This window comes from Acipenser ruthenus, chromosome 10 (genome assembly GCF_902713425.1).
Source record: "Acipenser ruthenus chromosome 10, fAciRut3.2 maternal haplotype, whole genome shotgun sequence".
NCBI classification, from domain to species: domain Eukaryota; kingdom Metazoa; phylum Chordata; class Actinopteri; order Acipenseriformes; family Acipenseridae; genus Acipenser; species Acipenser ruthenus.
This window is the reverse complement of record NC_081198.1, coordinates 45,558,699-45,576,862: the sequence shown is the minus strand read 5'-3', so window position 1 is coordinate 45,576,862 and position 18,164 is coordinate 45,558,699. Positions and strand designations below refer to the sequence as shown.

General features: G+C 34.7%; 1 protein-coding gene across 1 annotated transcript in view; it reads right to left on the bottom strand.

Moving 5' to 3' along the window:
- Nucleotides 1–18,164, bottom strand: part of LOC117403637 (rho GTPase-activating protein 15-like) — a 161,292-nt gene that overhangs the window by 28,269 nt on the left and 114,859 nt on the right. The window contains exon 13 of the mRNA XM_034005889.3: nucleotides 12,362–12,496. Coding sequence (XP_033861780.2) covers nucleotides 12,362–12,496 — 135 coding nt within the window. The remainder of the gene's footprint in view (nucleotides 1–12,361; nucleotides 12,497–18,164) is intronic.

Sequence of the window (18,164 nt, the reverse complement as noted above, 5' to 3'; positions counted from 1 at the left end):
CCTAATGGTCATTGTGGTAATTACAGTAAACAGTAAAACAGTACAAAAAAAATACAAATAAACAGCAGTTAAATGTGTACAATATATTAGAAATGCTACGGATTTAAAACAAATTACATTTCCTTTTCCATATCATATCCTCCAGGAGAAGAGAAACAAGACCAAGAAGAATGTGTTTTCCACATTGTTTTACTGCTTATTTCTCTTAATCTATGACAGATATTGAAATGTTGTTTTTTATGTGATGTGAAGAGTGTTTATATGCTCAGAAATCCAAGAATAATGGCATTCCAACAATTGGAACAGCTGTGGCAATACCCTTGATTTTACCCTTGAAGTGTGGTCCTTTACTGTAATCAGAGTAGTTCTCCACTCTTTATACTAACCTGTCTGAAGCATTGTGACTATTATATTTTGTTTAAAACAAGAAATAGATTTACAGTAAAAAAAAAAACAATTCTGAGATAATTCCCTAAGGTTGATAGTGTATTGACTGGATATTAATTGGTCATAAAAATCTTGCACATCTTATCATTTTAACTATCTAATAAATAATTGTATGCAACCCATAACTGGAAGCATCATCAGCAAATATGTACATACAGCTTATTTTTTAGTAGCCATGCATATTGTAAAATAATCCTGTTTTTCCCCAGTAAATATCCAACAACATTTAATATAATATTATACCATAAAATACAAATTGAGCAAACATAATATTTCATATACTTATCACAGTTTTGTTTAAATCAAACATGTTTGAATGACAAAGGTGATTTTAGTGAATTTAGCTTTCAGTGAACTTATTGCATTGTTTCTACTGCAAACTACAGGAACAGGTAGTTTGCACTCCATTAAACAAGCACAGTGGCCCCTCACTTTTATTTGACATTTTATTTGGCTGTGACAAACGAGCAGCAGTTGGATTATAACATAATTTGTCTTGTCTTTATTACCAGCACAAAGGACACCATTCATTAATTATTCTGCCGTTGCAGCTCAACACTAACTGGAAAGGTCCCTCTTTGGACAGATGGTGAGGACAATGTTATTTATATCAATCAGCCCCAAATGCTCAACAAGGATTACTATTCCTTGGACTACACTGATTTATTTCTCTCCACCTCACCCCAAACTCAACCCTACAAGCTCCTGCAGGGACATTTTAATCGAAAAAAGGATTGAAAATAAACTCTTAAGGGAGCAATGTGTTTCAGCTTGTTTATTTTTAAACACAGTGTTTTTCCCCACATTGTTTTGTACATTCAATGTTCTCATGTATCAGAATGCCCCCCTCCCCACCACAGACCCCTGCATTTCTAATAGAATAATTTGGGGCCCTGTAAAGCAAATTCTTTCACATTGAGAGACTTATGTTTGAAAAGTGCTTAGGTGTAGAGTGTGGATTATTCAAGTACCTTGAATAAGCTTCTAAAGCTACCACAAATGACCAGTCCCTTTGGTGATCAGGTCATTCAACTATTGTCAAACTGCTAGAAGGAAAACTAACAATTTAAAATCACCTTTAAAAACAAATCAAACAACTGTATAAGAACTACAGAGAATGATTGCAAACAACAAACAAGAAAGAGGACAGTATACACTTGTTTAGCTGATCCTCGTTAACAACATGTGGTCCATGTCAAGCAACAACTGCACATGACCAGTAGCAAGCTATGTTAGGATTAGCAACTATTAGTTCTTCTGCTTACTTATCTTCAACATAGATCACTTCTTATCCAAAAATAGGAAGTGATCAGATCACTTGTGATCATAATTACTTTTCTGTAAACTGTCAGAGAAAATTAGAATACCACAGCAATTTTAAATTTAAATGCTTGTTAAAGATATTCTAAATGAATATGGTATATGTTAGGAGAGTGACACAAGAGTCTTGTTTTATTAAATTAGATACCAAATGTTTGACCACTTAGCTGTTTTCCATAATGAAAAGTGCATGTTAACACACTTCCTCCTTGCCTTCAGGGTATGAACAAGATCCTGTATCACCTTCTCAAGTGATCCAGACCAGGGGTACCAACGCTCAAATTGGGACAAATCTAATCAGTTTAGACTGGATCACAAATTAGTTTTATACTCCCCACCAGGACTGCTCCTCCAACCCTACATTAATCTGTTCTGTGTCTTTTCAAGAACTGCAAAAGCAATGCACGTACTGAATGAAACAACACTTCACACAAGCAGTCACCTCCTCAACAATTTAAAATACTGTAACCTAAAGTGCTGAATAAAAAACTGAATTCCCACCTTTACACTGGAGCTCTGAATCTATATATCAATCTACTGGTATACTAAAGTTCTGCGTAATATCTCTAATAAATAGTTACAAGCATAAACTGATACTTATAGATTCCTTATTCATCTGTGAGGCAGTTTAAAACGGTAGCAGGCTATACATACTCTCACATCTAAAAGACCCTTGATATGATCCCATCACAAAGAACACAACTTTTTTGTTTGTTTTATTTAAATAAAGCCTTCTGTATAAACTTGCCGTCTGGATTAGTTTGCCTGTATTAAAGTCCCATCAAAGCAAATATTAGCAACATGCAAATAATCTTGCAGGTTGTAAGATTTTAAATGTATCCTTTTCCTGCTTTTAGTTAATGAAAAACAAAGTCTTGGAGGATCTGATTTGTAATTTATTAAACATGAAAAGCTCCTTGATGAAATATAGAAATGAGATATATTTTGCATTTCAAAGAGTTAAGCTGACAACTTACTTGCATGCAAATGAGGGTGAGATTTGTAAAAAAAAATGTTTGAAGCAAAATTATTTCTGAATGCACTTATTACAATAATGTGGCATACAGATAAGAGGAACACACGGCATTAAAAGGCATTAATTTCTCCAAAGTGCTGAAATTAGTTTCTTTCTGCCGTTGTGTATTAACATTCCTCTTCGGAAGCACTGCATATTTAAGAAATGCACAGAATCAGTAATACATTTGTTAATTACAAATTTAAGAAGCACCACTGTGTTGTTTTCCTAATTTTTTTTTCTAAATTCAAAAGCAGAATTGCTAATGTATTATTAAATCATTTATGTAAACATTTGACGCTAAGAAATTCCAAAGTTTGTCACTTTCATGGGATGTTTATTTGCCAGTGAAGCCAGGCATGTTGTGTGTGTGTGTGTGTGAGTGTCTATCTATCTATCTATCTATATATATATATATATATATATATATATATATATATATATATATATATATATATATATACATAATCCTTTTTTGCTCATCAAATCCCCATTTTCTAAATGCAAATTTCTCTGGTCTGAGTGCTTTTACACTTCTATTTAAATGAGTAATAGGATTGACTTGATTAAAATCTGTTTAAGGTTGCTATGGGTAACATTGTAGAGGGGTCAACATGAAAATAAAAGGTCACAAGATTAAGCCTTGAAACCTATTTTGTATTGTAATGACAAATATTTGTTAAAACAAGCTTGAACAAGAATGTGTGCAGTGAAAACATAAAACCAGTTTTAGCCTTTCCTAATGAGTATTATCTGTCAAGTAATTGTGGAAATAGAACATTACCTTAAAAGGTCTGAGTCTAAACTACAATTAACCAAAATGTCTCTTTAAAATGTGTTCTTGGTTGATATAAAGGAGTGTTGTATCCCAGAGTGCTATCCTTGTTAAATAATATAAATGAACAGAAGGTGCTTGTCAATTCCAACCTTTGTGAAAAAAATCTATCATTTCTGGATTCCAGGGTAATATTGTTAGTTGTTATTATTATTATTATTATTATTATTAATATTATTATTATTATTATTACAACCTGAAAAGCACAACTGCCACAATCGAAAACAAAATCAGGTGTTCAACAGAAGGCCTTAACTTTGCATGCTATTTTTAATTTCCATGTTTATAATTCTTCATTTGCTTTTAAATGTCTTCTGTGTCTCATGTGCCTTTTCCTTATCCTTATTTTATTTTTCCTTCTTATACAATTATCTGATGCTCGATTATATTCCCTTCTGTAAATACTTTACTTTATTACTTACTTTATCTGTATTTTTGTTTTGTTTTGTTTTGTTTTTGTGTTTGTTCAGGGACTGCCAATGAAAATTAGCTCATAGCTAAATTTGGGTGCAATGCATCTTATGACATGTCATAAATGTAAAAAAAAAATGTACGTTGTCCCTTTCAAATAAATAAATAAATAAATAAATAAAGCAAGCACTGCCCATCAATAGACTGCCTTTCAGTCACTTTACCACATGCACCTGTGTTTGGTTTCCAAAGGCAACGATCCCAACTGTATATATTTGTAAGGTGGTGGGTATTTTGTTTTTTTTAATACAGAATAAATGCTTTGTCTTCACTAACATACTTCATTGTAATAGTGGCATGTATGTAGGGAATATTTCATGAACATGTATTCAGAGATTATCTAATGATGTTTACAAGAAGTTGTCTTCTGAGGAAACAGGTGCTTATCACCCCTTCAAGTATCAAATAGTTAATAACCCCAAGAACAAACTCATGAAACTCAGTACAGATTTATTATCCCATAGCATGCCAGTACTGTCCCATCCCCATATCCTCAGGAATACCCCAAAGGTGAACCCCCCATTGCCTGGGATCACTTCCAACTGTCCCAGTTAGGGTCTCCCCAAACTGGCTCTCCCCTGGTGGATGTTGGTCTCCATGCTTTGTCCCATACACCCGTAGGGAGGTGACACACTACAATGTGAATATCTTAAGTATATGATAATATATAACACTGCATTTATTTGTTTCATTTGCTACCTTTTCCCTGTAGCACATACTGTAATACTGATATAATCCATAATGTGTAGAATATTTTAATATCATAAAATTAAGGTTGTGGAGCTTGTTTTGTAAGTTACACATTCCTTCATTTATGTTTTATATAACACAGATGTAACTTGGCCTAACCTTTGCCCTTACAATTGCAAATTACCCTTACTGCATTAAGGTTCACAGGCAGTCTGATTTACATTGCAGTGGCTGAATATTTTCAAGTGAATACCATTTACAAAGTAATTAGTTTTATGCAAACTAGAAGGGAAGATGAAAGAAAAAGCTTTATAAATTATGAATCATGTTTTAACTTATCTGGGTGCTTATCAGCTCTTGTGGTGAGTGAACATACCTTCCTTAATTAAAGATGCAGACATGCAGTTCTTCGGGCAAGAGATGTTTGCTCCTGCCCTCCTCAGGTACTATAAATACTAGGCCAGCATTTCAGCAGCAAGTCTTTGTACTGTAACTGCGCGGGCCTCGATCACCAGAGATGGTTTGAGGTCTTGCTTCTCTGGTGATTCTCTTAAATATTAGTGGTGAACTTACTTCAGTAAGTTGCATCAGAAATGTAGCGTTCTGAGGTGCAAAAGGCTTTCCATAAATGTTTAGTGTTGGTCTTTTTGAATACAGGAGTCGCAAAGAATAGACAGCTATGTCTTTCATTGCATACGGTCCCTATGCTCAAGAATGAACTCTTCCAAGTGTTTATTCTTTGACTAAAAACACTTGCAGCCTGCTGCCCCTGGCTCTGTGAGAATGTTAGTTAGCAATACTCATAAAAACTCAATTCATCAACATGAGCATAATTTGCTCTGAACAGAAAGCTCACAAAAGGGTGAGCCTGTCAGTGAGACAGGTGGCTTGAGATCTCTCTCTGATACTGAACGGTATGAATAATAGATTCTGGTAAATGTATGCCAGGACCCGGGCTGTAAACACAGCTGCTTCCCTTCCCTTCCAAAATAACAGCTTGGCAGAATAAGAACCACAGCCTCAGCTCCACCTGAGGACTGGGGGCTATTAACAAATCAAATTCAGGGGCTAAATAGGGAGAAAAGGCAGAGGTATTAGTTTATAACCTCATCCTGGAACTTTGCGAAATGGCACCAAAGTGTGAACTAGAATGCAAAAGAGATTACAGAACAGCCAAAGATCATGGCACAAGCTACACAATGACATACCTTTGTATTATTAAACATAAACAGGTTCAATCCCTCCTGGTACTATGAAATAAACAAGTGTTTAAAAATGAAATCATGTCAAACAAACAAAGACAGTATAATTCAGATTATGCTGGGCCATAAAACTGATTTAGACTCAATACTTCATTATTTATTCCACACAATAAAATGTGCATTGCATTTACATATCATGTTAGTGTACACTATGTTTGTTTGCCGTAATAGTGGACAGGCACAAATTAAAGTAATGTATTGGTGTGTTCTTGTATAAATATGTCATGTGTAGTGATTTTGGTTGAAATATGGTAACATTTTGATTTAGATGGAGGTGTTTAGGCTTGGATCTCATTGCATAGGTTCATCAGCATACCAACCTTTAAGAACCTTTGCACTGCAGTCCTGTCTGTGTTACAAGGTTCATGAGCATTGGCCCATGTCTTTGTCAGTATTATGAATGACGAATCTATATAATAAATGTTAATTTGAATGTCGCCTCACTGCTGCAATTTACTTACCAATGAAGACCACTGAAGATTAGATGGCGCCTCTTTTCACCCACCGAACTTAAGCAATGAATGTTGCAGAAGCCTGGACTTATTGGGTGCCTAACCAGTGTGGGTCGCTGAAGTGCGATTAACCATCCCCAGGCCCTTCAGGAACGTAAAGACCAGTACAGGCCCACTGGCAAGATAGTCAACCCAGCACACCATGCGAACCATGCACACATGACTCACCCTGCATTTCAAGTGTTAAGTTTATTGCGTACATATGTGTAAAAAAAAAAAAATCAACTATCAATTTGCCTGTTCCCTGGTCAACCACAACAGAATCGTTTGATATCTGCTTTGCCCTTGTGATGTCATCTTACAGCGTCAACTTACAAAGGAGCTGTCTTCCATTGTTAGCTGTTTCTTTCTGCTTTTGATGACTCCCAAGCTGGAGTTTAGGAAGATTTTGCCCAGCAGAAGGTAATTAATTCTTCAATTAAAATGTTGTTAAACATTTGTAATGAGTAATAGGCACTGGGGGAATGGGTATAAAAGTAGGTTTAAATGGGGAAAGAAAACATGGATGTTTCAGTTAGCTTCTAAAAATCTACCTAGTGACCCAGTTTTTAAATATTCCAATATCCTATCAAATTTCCAGCTGCATGTTTTCATTTTCTATTCATTCTGCCACAGGAAGGTAATGTTTCTCTAAGGATTTAAACTAATTTGCTCAGTTCCCCACTGAGAAAGATTTTAGCATTCTCTAGTCAAATTTTGGAGAACAACATTTGATACTGAATTACAGAACTGGATGACCAAATGATCTAAATCACAGATTACCCACTTACAATAATAAAAGTTGTATGTGTTAGTAAACAACTGCATATCCTAAAATAATGATTTAGCACCGCCTCGTGGTCTAGCAACTAAATAGGGCTTATGACTTTTTAAAGAGCTCTGTGAATACAGAGTGCAGTGCACTATAGACCACTCTTTTCTGGTAATGCTTCGAAGTGATTGTACAACTGCAGTTCATTATGGAAGGCGCACTCAATGGGTTCCTTGCATTACTGTCTCAATTAGTGACTTGTAAATGTGTTGCTTGCTTAATCACCCAAAAACTGGCCCTTAGGACCTCTGCTAATGCAACCCCATTAAAAGGGCCATCAAAACAAAAGATCTGCTTCTAATGACAACAATCTTTCATTGCTGTCACTAAAAAAGCCAAACTTCTGTCTTAAATGAGGAATGATGGATGACTGTGGGCCACTATGTCAAAAAGCTTTATTACTCATGATAAATGAAAGTTGGGTGCTCTCCCTGGTCACCATTCAAGAGCTCATCTAGCATTATGCAGGACTTCAGCCTAATTCCTTGAAACCAAGTCTTCTTTTATTCTGATGGTGCCAGAAGGAAATACATAGAACATATAGATTTATACAACCATATTAATTAATGCAATTAATGCCTGTTTCCTGTCACCCCTCAAGGCAAAGTCATCATTTGGCTCCACACTGACTCCTTGTGGGAGAGGTGGGGCTAAAATAGACACTGGAAGATTGTATGCGCTTGCAGATAAGCTAGAGCAAAATCCAGTTGATGGCTAAGACTCAAATGAGATATGTGCCCCTTTTCCCTAAGCTGTTGCTAACCTGAGCAGCAAGAAGAGTGACGCTCCTGCCAGTAATAATTAAGATGCATAGTCTGTTGAGACAGTCCAGCAATGCAGGCACGAGTTAGAAATGAGCTGGAAATGTGTTTGTGTGTGGTAACATGGAACAATTAAAAAAAACATTTGTATTAATTATATATGAAAAAAAGAAAAAAACAAAAACAAATGACAAGCTATGTTTAAAAAACTTCACTAAATGAATTTTCTGATGTATGGGTTTACAGGGACCTAATACATTGACTTAATATATGGTTATAAAAGATCCCGCACTAGGTTTAAAGACAAGTAATAAAATATGTATTTAACGGCAATAAAGCTAACGCAGAATGAAATCCATTAGGCATATATAATTTGGCCACCTGGGCATGTGTATTCCAAATTACTTATTCTTTTTGTATTCTAAATGACCTATTCTTTGTGATGTTTCTTTTACTGGCTTTCAGCTATACAGCTAGCCATTACCTTAAGTATACGTATTCATTTGTGTTATTTCTGTATAATTTAGTCTCGGTACTGACAATACAATATAAAACAAATACCTGATTTGTAAATATGCAATAGTATGTTCGTAAAAAATATTTTGCAATTTAATACTGACATTAAGACTACATATGCAGCACAAAACAGCCATTTGTTTTAATTTGTTAGCTTTTCTTTTGACTGTGAAAAATGTTGTGAAAAATGACTAAAGCTTAGTGCAACTAAATCAATCAAATTCATTTCTGTAATTTTAAAGGGGAAACAATCATCATACCTTCTTGGATAATGATCTTATCAGAAAGTAAGCAAGAGCTTGATCAGGACTTCCAAAAAACACCAAGTGCTGTTGGAAATGGGTTACAGGCTCAGTAGGGCTTGCTTTCCCTTCTCCATTGACCCAATCAATGCACAAGGGGGTACTGTACTTTTGGAGGTAATGTGATGTTCAGCTGAGGGCTTTCTCTGTACTTGCTGTATGGTTAGTTCCCTACATTAGACATGTACAATATCTCTTTAAAGACCAGCCAGTTTGGAGGGTTCTGTGAGCCCTATCCTCGGAGCAGTGGTTCAAGGGAAACTGTTGCATGTGAGCCTAATTATACCCTCTGTGAGGGTGAGGTCTTACAATACTAATTACATATCTAAACTATCACACTGAAACTGATCATTATTAAAAATATATTTTTGTTCATCTTTTAAGCTGGAAGTAACCACCTGGAAAATCATCAGAATTTACCCTGTATAGAACTGTGTTTGGCCTTTTTTGAATGTTTAAATATTTATTGAGGATCAATTAGGCACAATTACTGTAACTAAGTTCTGCAATATGGTATACAAAATCCATTTGATTAGAAAAAAACAAACTCAGTTTTTCTTTTTTCTTCAATCAAGCCATTGGTTGTGCTGGACATCACTCTACTGAACCGTATCTGTGTAAGCCTGGTGCTCGTAAAACAGGCATCGTAAAACTGTCCATCCCCCATGAGTTTTGACTAAGAATATTGTGAGGGGAACATAATGTAAATGAAATGATTTTAGGAAAAGATGGCAATGAGGGGTGCTTCTTTTCAGTCCTCTAATTAATTAGATCCTCACTAATTAATACAGATACTTGTTAAACAAAATAGTACAGCACATAAGGGCACCTTTTAGGCCAGTCAAACTGCTAATCCATCACAGAAAGATCTGTTACTTTATGCAGTGTATAGCTTTCTAAGGTAAGCATATTAACAGAAGAAAACAGGCAACAGCTAAATGAGTCTCTTCACAAGAAGCCTGTAAGTACAGTTTGGAAGCATCTATGTCTACACATAGACATATACCCTTCCCTTTTAGAGAGGCCTACACTTGGCCACATAAATCTGACAATTTAAAAGTGTGATCTGTAAGGCTTTAGAGATATAACACATTTTGTCCCAAGCATCAGTATTTTCATACCTGCTACCAAGAGTCCTTGCATACAGAATTACAGTTGGTAAGAAGTGCTACTGGAAGGAAATCTTTTGCTTTTGCTGCAGTTTCAGATGGGAATGCATTGCCGATGGGACTCCGATCAAAGACTTCCCACCGTCAATTAAAAAATGTGTTGTTTCATTATCTGAAGAAGCCCTGTGTATGTATATGTTGTGTATAGTTTTAAATGTGTATTCTGTGTGTTTTATGCGATTGTAATTTGCTGCTGTTGTACATGTAAACAAGGTCATTATAGCTCATATGGCCTTTTTCCAATAAAACTTTTAAATGAAAAAAATGAAAATCTAATTTTAAATCAACTCAAGATTTAACCAAGATTTAAATGTAAGCCTAAAAAAACTGGCTAATAGGTACAAACTTGAAAGAGAATGATAATGCAGGCAGAGGGGCTTAGCATACCAGGGAAAACAGACATGGGGTAAAAGTATCTAGATTTTACAATGAATATGCCATCAGACCCAGTCCCAGTCTCCAGTTTTATGCTGTATTCATGGTTACATGCATATACTAAGCTCAGAAAATCAAATCAGTAAACAAGTAGGAATGAATCAGATGACCTAATATGCAAAGAAATTCATGATGTGTCGTGATTGAGGAGCATTATCTTTCTTCCCTGGTAAAATGTCCAAAAAAATGCAGTGCAAACCGCAGTGCAAACTGCATGGCAGGAGTTTTTGGACACACAATCACCAACGAATAATCATGTGGTCAATAAAGGGGAAAGTCTTGTAGTCCTTAAATAACACAGAATGTCTACTTTGAAACTTTCTTTTCCTATAATACTATAATAAATAAGTTGCCATGAATATTAAACTATATGAAAATTATAAACATGAGGCATTTCAGGACGCAGATTTATAGATGCTAGCCAAACAGGTAATTACAATGCAAAACTATTAATCATTATATTTGACGGGATTTCAATCTATTCAGTCAACAAATCTGGTGCAGTACCTGGAAGACGACTGAAAACAGATTGAAAACAGCACCAGGCTCTAAAATGTTTTCTTTAACCACTCATTGCTCTCCACAAGATGCATCTAAATTGTACTGAGAATCTGTTAGAAAAGATCAACATGTCACTTTTACTTTACATATTTATTGAAAGCAATGTAGCTAAAATTGTAAAATGAATTTGCTCAGTCCATGAATAGTATGCCTCCTAATGGTTTATATGAGGAGCAGCAAGGATATCAAGGTGGTAGAGGGTGACTCACACAGTTTTTTGTGGTGACAAACACTCCCTGATCCAAGAAAGCTACAGATATTGTTTATAAAAACAAATACATGTAAATATAAATGTGTGTGTGTCAGTGTCTCTCTCTCTCTCTCTCTCTCTCTCTCTCTCTCTCTCTCTCTCTCTCTTTATATATATATATATATATATATATATATATATATATATATATATATATATATATATATATATATATATATGCAAACAAATGATTTGGCCCTTAAATTAATAGTTATGATGTTATTTAATGTACTATATACTTTTTGTGCAATTTAGTATTCCTATGTTGGTATTAAGTGACATAATTTTTAAACCTCACATGTTAGGCAGATCAATACTTCCATATGGTACGTGCAAGTCTGGTATTTTTATTCCAAATAAAATATTTACTTGAATTAAGCTTGATTTGTGTGGGATTTATTAACAGCAATAATAGAATTGTCCTGATTAGCTGCTTACACCACTTCATTAAACAGCTGGTAGGTTGGTGGGTCACAGCTAGCAACATCTGTATAGCAATGCTGAAACCTTTATGAAGGTAGATGTAATAGCTTTGACAGGACACTCTCCAGATACACTCCAAAATGCAATCTGTATCAATTTATGCAACAGGAAAATACACCTGTTCATATTACAAAAGTGAGAAGGTTCAAGTTTGTTTATAGTTCTCACAACTTTGTTTTCATTTTGCAAAAATATATTTTTTGTTTCTAATTGAACATTGGTAAAATATGACTCAGCTATATACACAAAAACAAGGAAAAGTTATGATTTAAAATTGGCAGTCGGGGGACACAGTGGCTACCTGAATGACACCTATGATAGGGACAAGCAGATTCTTTAATATTATACTAGAACCCATTAAAAAATAGATGAAAAAATAATAATTATCAGAATAGTATTTGTGTCTTGCACAAACTATAATAACAAATATCTGCATTTTTCCACAAATGTTGTTTGCTCTCCTAACTTTTTAATTACTAGAGATATTTAAAAAAAAAACAAAAAAAGAGGTATATACTTACTTATTGCCTCAACAAACAGCTCGAAGAAGCAGAATGGGAACAGTGGCTCTGGCAGCTCTCGGAAAAACATCTTGAGCGCTCCGGTGACAACGTGGATGTCCTCCCACTGGCTGTCGTCCAAATTCAGCTTCTCTTCTGGGAAAACACGAGGAGAAATGGAACAACTGGTTTTAATGAAACAATTACAAGACACTAATTATTATGTTAATGTTTGCCTACTATCATCAGCAACCGTTAACAGCCTTCTGCACCTAGAGGTTTAGCGCAATGTGGTTTTTTTCAGGAAAGGGAACATTTTTCAATAGAATACCATCTGTAAGAATGTGTCAAACTAAATAAAAAAAGAGAACAGAGCTGCTGCCATTGACATAGGATGTCAGGTACATTCATTCCCATAATGCATCAGTAAACACATTAGTGTCAGGGCAGAAAGTGATTCAAAGCTATTAGTTTTAGAGGCTAAGGGGGGCTACATGGTGCAAGAAGCAGCCGGCTCAAGAGACAGGCCTGCAGGCCTCACAGAGCCAACACGAGGCATATGCTAAACATGGCTATTGAAAATTAGCTATTACTTTACACATGTTAGCCTTGCCATGTACACAGGAATTATGTATAACAACCTCTTTTTTTCCCCAATAATAGTGTCAATTAGGACTCAAAACAGGGAAAGAAAAAAGCAATGTCCTTTCACTAAATATTTTATGTAAGTATGCATATATAGGCAATTTGTAATAGTTGTATTTTAGCAAAATATTATACAAACCCCTGTTGGCCTACACCAGCTTTGCAAAACAACAAACAAGAAAAAACATTATTTCATAAACAACTAAAGGAAGACCAGGCATGTTTGCTGAGTTGACTCATTATGTTGTCTGAATTTTGTCTACAGCACATTTGTTTTGTGTTATTTTGCCAAAACTGATAATTATCAAAAATAAGAAAACACGTCTTACAATATGTTGTACATACATTCACATACATATTTTCAAGATTAATATGACATATGCTATTTCCCAATGTAATTAAGCTGATTCTCTGAACAATTGTCTTGTAAATACAATGATAAGTCATTGAAGGTTCTTAACCTTCTTAGTAAAAACTTTAGATCCAAAGGCTTTCTCTTTACAGGTCATGTGACAATGAGAGTTTCATGACCATCTTTAAATGACTTAACATTGTATATGATTTCAACATCAAATACTTTTTACACATACACATAAGATATAACTGGAACATTATTATTCTGCAGCTTGAAATAGTTGTGTTTCAACTCTTTATTCATGAATGGAACGTTATATGCTACTAGGATATAGCCAATGTGTTACTGTATTAATCATGGTTCTGTTAGACATTGGGTAGTAGTTGCTTTCAGTGAAATTAGAACAATGCTTTACTTTGCTGTTTACTGTACCAATTCAGATCACTTATAATACTGTTGCTAGGATACGTAAAGCATTTTAAGTAAATAAAAACAAGTTACCAACACTTTTCGAAAACCGATTTATTTGTTTCACTGGAAACCTTCAAGTCACTTTGATTGAAAACAGTTAACGAAAGCCCCTTTATTGCATTACATGGTATTAATGCAGATTGACTTCATCCTAGAGGGCCAGCTTTGAAAACTCAGCACCAAACAATGACATCAAGAGCCCAAGGCTTAATGCAGCGTTACTGTCGCTTCGAAGAAAGAGGGGTTTTCATACCAGTGAACGCTGTCAAATATTTTGAGATGTCCCTCTCACCATGGAGCTACTCCCCCTGTGCTACTCCTTTTCAAACAATTGAGTTTCATCTTGATCAAATCACTTTCCTCCCAGCCTCCTACCAAACTTTTCATAATAGGCCGTCGTTCTGTACAGCTGGTTTTCTTCCCATGCTTACCCTTCCTAGTGTGATTTTTTAAAGATACAGTTTGTGTGGGCTCCAGGTTCCCATAGTACAACGAAGTCTATCACTCCGGTGTTTTAGACAGTGTGTTTCTTCCTTTTTTTATATGACAATTTACAATACAATAAATACTCCTTAAGGGTCTCTGCATTTAACTATTAGCTAGAAGTAATTCACAGAACAGCACATTTTGTCTTTGGAATTCCCAAGCATTGGCCACATATATAGTAAAACTTGTGCATACACACAGAGAAATAGTTTATAATGTTTTTATTTAGTGATTTATACTGTCATATGCTTTATATGCCTATTGGTACCGATATAAAAGAGATAACATTTAATATGCTGTCAGAAAACATGCTGCCTGAGAAGACATACATGTCTGAAAATTTGCTTGAAAAAACAATTCATAGCATCATTATTTTAAATGTTACAGATCCAACTATTTTTCTTTTTTATTTTCTTATTTGTTTTAAATTATTATGACTCATCTGTCTAACAACTTTGTATAGGAGACAACTTTATCACATATGTATTTTTCCAATGCATACTTCATTTATGAAAAAGTAAGTACATAGCCAAAACTTTAAAAAACATGGCCTGATTTTTTGCAGTAAGAGAAAAAAAGAGGCCAACCCTCTGTGCATTAGGGATTTATTTTCAAACAACATTTGTCATCACCCTTTCAGCATCAATTATTGCTCTTTCCCCATGAAATCTGAATATGGCTTCCTAAATCTATGAATCTCAAGTGCTTCAAAATGCAACTGAATTGTAGGTACCAAGAAGTTGGAGTTGTTTGTCTGTTCACCACAAAAAAAAAAACTGTGTGAGTCACCCTCTCCCACCTTGATATCCTTGCTGCGCAATTTTCTTTTAAAAAAGTTTCATTCGTATTATGTGTTTTGTGTAAAAAAAAACAACAAAAAAAAAACAAGGGTGTGCACTGGTGCTTGAAACATCCTGGTTCACAAACCATTTTTATATTTTAAGACACTTTCTCTAGAGTTAAAATATTGTTCAAGGCTAATGATATTTAAATGAGTTGATTTACATCTTTAAAAAGGGTTTAAGTTTATATCCTTAAGAAAAAGGATCATACATATAACTATAAAAAGATGTATTTTTTATGAACAAAATGGCTATTAAGCTTACTTAATATATTCCAAGCCCTACTTTTATGCCATGAATGTACAGAACTATTATGAAGGTTACTTTGAAAATTAATATTTATGGAAAATGATGGTCTTTTTTGTGCAAGTTGGCTCGCTATAGCTACTGTAAAGTAAAAGGGATTAAAGGAAAGAGATTTGTCTCATTTTTACAGCCCTGCTACATGATACAATGGGCAACCAGCCGTTCAATTAGTTACCAATCCTAGAGTGACTACTTGACAGGTCCTACTAATTGTTAATCCAGCGATAACTGATGCTTCGTATAATTAATCATATTCAACCACTAAACAAAGACCCACTTGGACAAAATGCCGTTCTGGAATGTTTCATGAGCAGCGTTCTCTACAAGAAAGTATGACACAATGCTTAGAAACATTCTCATACACCAAACTAATCTGCAGGTTCAGAACACATTTAATCTTCATTTAGCCTATCTACCTTGATGGTTTAAAAAATGTGATTGCATAACTTGTCTCCATTTTACTGCATGAATAATAGAAATCCCATGGTTGAGATCTCTCATGTTAATTTAGCATTCCATGAAATTCAGAGGAAAAGGTCCAGGGTCAAGTATCATTCATCATTAGATGGAGTGGCATTTTCTCCACTTCATATAGCAGCTGGTAGAATAGAAAGAAAAAGGTATTCTTTGCAAGAACAGAGAACAGAGAACAATTCAGACTCTCTCTGGAAAAGAATACAAAAAAAAAAAAAAAACAAGGTGTCATTATGTCAGAATTGTAATGCATGCAAATCTGGTGATGTCATTCTTCCATGACCCCAGAAATCATAAGACACATTCTTAAAGTTGGATGTCTTGGATAAGTCAGTACTACTTTTCATAGAAATGAATTACTTAGCCATGACCCATAAGCTAATTTTTGTGCTCCTAAATTATGATTTATATCTGTCTTCTATCTTCATGCTCAGGGTTTTACTTGTAACAAGAACATCCCTTGTTCACTTGAAAAGTCCTTCAGGCAAGAATCGCTCATAGATGCCAAATTAGATCATTTTGTAACGTTGATGACACAGTCTCAAGATTTTTCAACAAAAGCATGGTCTGGGTTTCCCTTTACATGGAGTTTAAAAAGGTTGTTTTTCAGCATTTATACATATTTCTTTATATATACATAAATTTGTTATTGCTTGAACAAAATGAAAATGTGTCCTTGTCAAATAAGATAGACGCTCAGCCTTGCCAGTATGTGGATTTTATTTTATCTAAATGTATATGAAAATTGTAATCATTTGTTTGTTTAAAGGACAAGTATTTATTTTAAAGCATATCTTGAATGCAGTGTTATTCAAATTCTTGGTTTTGTAACCACACTTCATGAAAGCAGAATTTCTAAGTTTTAGGAACTGTTTTTCCTATGCTTTGCTTTCCGGCATTGTTTAATTGTGAGACCTATAAGCCAAGCAGACAAATGTTTTGACAAAAAGTTATCAAAATAAAGGTTAAAAAAAAAAACCTGAGGATTGATACAAACAAATTTCTGTTTGAATTATATGAGACTAATCAAGTGTAGGGGTGTTCCAAAAGCTACTGATATAGGCCGTTCTTGAAACTCTATCTTTTTTAAAGCAACAAGCAAGTGCTGTGTCTCCTTAATGTGCCAATATATATATATATATATATATATATATATATATATATATATATATATATATATATATATATATATATATATAATCAGTGGCTATGTTTACAATGACTTTTAGCAAGCCAGAACGGTACGCTATCTTCACACAGTGCACTATTTGTCACACAATTTATTTTTTATGAAGAATGCGATACAAAGTGGTATGTAATCCCCAGAAATTAAGCCCTAATCTATACACTTTAAATTGTTGTAATGTCTAACCTTTATATTCCTTGAAGAAAGTGCTAACAATGGGATAGTATCAATCATGTACCTGAAAATGGAAGTTTTTTAAAATGTTTATGGGGTTGTAATATTGAGTGGTATATGCGCACACATCTTTTTGTTTTCTTCTGCCTACTTTATATCTGCAATCTATTTCATAAAAGCCCTACAGACTCACCTCACATCTTCTACAAAGCAAATCTGTATGATGTTGGATTTTGTAATAGGTAGGATTTGGTGCGATCTCAAAACACCACTGGTGGTACAGTGGTAAAATAGGAGCTTTATAACCCTGTTCTTTTATTTAGCAGACGGTTCTTGAGGGTTAAGTTTCAGTCTCTTTCATCTGTTCTCATTTGACATACCAGGTTGCCTGTGTTAAAATTATATGTATAACAAAAAGAGGGAGAGATTTGTACCACATACTATGGGGCTGGCTGTACCCTACAAAATAGTCATATTACGACTATACCAACACCACGGCTTTACCGAATGCTACCTTATAAAGCAAAAGATTGAAAACAAGATTACAGCAGTGAGTGGGAGATCTGCCTCGGCGACACAATTGATTCACAAACAAAATGGTACGTGCTAAATCTACAGTACATATGCACATCACTCCTAGAATAATAATCTGCAACCTAAAGATAGTCTATTTTTCTTCTGAACATTAGCATGAAATATGATTACGTCATCTGAAGTGAAGAGATGTTGTTGAATGTATTGGCTATGCAATGCATGGCGCTGACAGACTGTTCCTGTTTCCTGTTGTCCAGTTCCTTTTCAGAAACATCATCCTTTTATGAATGCATCAATCTATACACTGTCAGCTATGGATGTCTTTCAAACACCAGTGCCCCCTAGTTGTCA